Genomic DNA, 3176 nt, shown 5'->3' with positions numbered 1-3176 from the left:
ACTACTTTCAGGGGAATCGTCCTAGAGTCCCGGAATTGTTTGCTATATGTAGTCTATACCCTGAACGTATGCCAGATGGTCATAGGGGGGGAGGGGGGGATTTCAGAATTTGCATACGCATGCCTTTAGTGCTGCCAAGTAAAATTTTTGATGATTCCAATTAAAGGTCTCAACAAAATGAACTGTTTTCTACAAACCACTCTCACTCATTATCAAAAGAGGGGTTGGGGGGTTGTAACTGGTTTCTCACTCATTATCAAAAGAGGGGTTGGGGGATTGTAACGGGTTTTAGCCTTCATGGTACTCTAATGAAAGGTCTCAATGAAAGGAATTCATTTCTACCAGCCATAGCCTCCTCCTCGACTCTTTATCGTAATCGGATTAAAAAAATTCCTTATATCTCAAAAACAGATTGTCGGAGGACGGTACTCACAAAGGGCGATTGGGACGCCTGGAAGAAATGCATCTATTGGTTATGTCAAAACTACGAGGGAATATCTCGAGAACGCTTTGTCGGAGGAAATACCCACAAAGGCAAAATGAGGTCTCCCCATTATTCACTGTATAACGCTAGTATTTACCAAGCTATTTCGGTTTAAAAAAATGCGCTTTATCTGCACAATAGTTATGCATAATTTTTCTTGTTTTTAATAGAACGGTTACTGTTGCTACTTTTCTACTTTTAGTTTTGAACGAAAATCGTTAAATGAAACTGACCTTTACAATTTGACATGACAAGGTCCCTTCCTATCCTTTTTAACTAATTAACGCCTACAAAATTGATTCTTATTAATCACAAACGGCCATCTTTGATTCGTTTGCTTTGTCCCTACCCTACGAATTAAATGTTAGCATGGTTGTGACCACCGAACTCTCTTTGCGGTAAATAGGAGGAAAGCAAATTCTCATTCTTCTCAGTTCAAGAATCGACTCTATTGACAGTGTTCCCATTATATTCTCAGTTCAAACTCTGTCGCGCTTTATTTCCACGGGGTTAGGCTTCTTATAGTGTTTTTATTCAATGATGTTAGCTAAGATGATAACTCAACATCACATGTATGGTTAAATATTCTCCGATGCATTTTCTACAATATAGAAATACCCTGGTCCATACGCTGCCATAAAACCAATTAAGATAACTAGTTTAGCTCTTGTTACCCAGACATTTTATCGCCAAACCCCGCCCACTCAAAAATAAAGGCAAAAATAAAATAGTACATTATACATCAAGGGAGAGAAATGCATTATTTTTCCCGCGGTGCGATTTGTAGCCAGAGGGCGAAGCGAAGCGGAGCCCGAGGGCTACAAAGCACCAAGGGAAAATGGCATTTCGCTCCAGAGGTGTATATACTATTTTTTGCATTCGCGTCGACCGACGTTTACCTATACTCTTTAAATGAATTGATGGTTCTTTGAAGATTATAACCACATATTAATCAGGTTAGTGGAGAATTAAGTATAACCGTGGCAACCAATAAATTAAAATTTAATCATGTTAGTCGAGAATTCAGATAAACCATGGCAACAGATAAACAAACAATGTTTGCTGTTGAAAAAGTGCGTGAATTAAAATGGAAGTTGCGGGTTGTTCTGAAGAACCTTATGAAATTACAAACGCCGCTAACGCCGCTGTCGTGAATTTACTACCTGATAAGTCGAAAAAGTTGTATGAAGCAGCATATAAAGGTTTTAAAGACTGGTGCATAGAAAAAGATGTCGCGACCGTCACCGACAATGTTATGTTGGTTTACTTTAGCGAAAAAGCCAAAAAGTACAAATGTTCAACGGTATGGGCACAATATTCCATGGTGAGGTCTTGTATGCTCATTTACGACAATGTTGACATCAACAAATTTCCAAAATTGATATCATTTTTAAAAAGGAATTCTGATGGATATTCTCCGAAAAAATCGAAAATATTTAATAGAGAAGAGGTGGAAAAATTCTTGCTTGAAGCTGACGATGATACCCATCTTATGCGAAAGGTAAAATTGCGTTTACTTAACGTATTAAACATTGCTAACCATTTCCTCTTTAGGTTGCGTTGATTTTTGGAATATCTGGCGCATGTCGCACTGACGAATTGGTCAATATGACACTGGATAACGTTGAAGATGTGGGGTCTTCTTTCATAATTACCCTGCCACATACAAAAAACAAAACATCCAGAACGTTCGTTATAGCGAGTAATGAAGGCGGTAAAGTGGATTTTCTTCAGATAATTCGCAAATACACGTCCCTTCGACCTGGAACTAACCATGGACGATTTTTTGTTTTCTACAAGAACGGAAAATGTACTCAGCCGGTTGGGAAAAACACGCTTGGCAAGGTGCCAAATATGATCGCCAATTACTTAAAATTACCAAACCCAGAACTCTATACGGGGCACTGCATGAGGCGTTCCTCCACCACTCTATTGGCGGATGCTGGAGCTGACATCACCACTATAAAACGGCATGGTGGGTGGAAGTCCACCACAGTCGCGGAAAGCTACATTGAGAACTCTGTGGCCAACAAAACGAAGATTGCAAATCAGATTATTCAAGGTAGCACTACCTCAAATGTCAATATAACATCGGGAGCCAGTTCTGATTCGAATCTATTGATTAATAAAATTCCAGCGGTAAATTTTACAAAATGTGAAAATATAACGTTTAATTTAAATATAAACAATGTACCTTTTTAAGTTTGAGTTAATATAACCTATATAAATATCAGGGAGTTTTCATTATCATTATTTCTCAAGGGACTGAAATGCAATTTCTGTCCCTGTTTTGTGATCATAGAAACGGATTTTTACCCTCGCGAGTGCAAAAATAAATAAATTAACTTCCCAAAGCTATTATCAAAACAGTACTCGATAATATGCAGAACAAAAACATGATCACCAGGTTAAAAATGGAAGCTGTGAACCATCTCACAAATCTATGTGTACTCAAATTTTGAAATTATTAACCCCGTACCTCCTGCTGCTAACAAACATACAACAATGCGCACCCCTAAATAATCTCCGAACTTACCTACTACTTTCGAAGCATCGGCTGAATAGATTTTCATATTGTAAAACCACTTGGAACACCTTAATGAAAGTCGTTCCAACTTCCATTTTCCCGAGAATTAACAGAAATGGACAATTCAGATTGATGCCCATAATTGTAAAAGCTCGCATGTTGATG

The 3176-nt window shown here is 38.1% G+C and overlaps 1 protein-coding gene across 1 annotated transcript; it reads left to right on the top strand.

Annotated features, from left to right (window-relative positions):
• The first annotated feature begins 1399 nt into the window (after positions 1-1399).
• On the top strand, positions 1400-2744 carry LOC116174974. The gene is made up of 3 exons (XM_031493014.1): positions 1400-1440; positions 1500-1985; positions 2039-2744. Exons 2-3 carry the CDS (start codon positions 1572-1574, stop codon positions 2684-2686), a joined length of 1062 nt encoding a protein of 353 aa, XP_031348874.1. The 5' UTR covers positions 1400-1440; positions 1500-1571; the 3' UTR covers positions 2687-2744.
• The last annotated feature ends 432 nt before the right edge of the window (positions 2745-3176 follow it).

This window comes from Photinus pyralis, unplaced genomic scaffold, assembly GCF_008802855.1.
Source record: "Photinus pyralis isolate 1611_PpyrPB1 unplaced genomic scaffold, Ppyr1.3 Ppyr1.4_LG6, whole genome shotgun sequence".
NCBI classification, from domain to species: Eukaryota; Metazoa; Arthropoda; class Insecta; order Coleoptera; family Lampyridae; genus Photinus; species Photinus pyralis.
The sequence above is the reverse complement of the archived record's forward strand: the minus strand, read 5'-3'. Positions and strand labels throughout refer to the sequence as shown.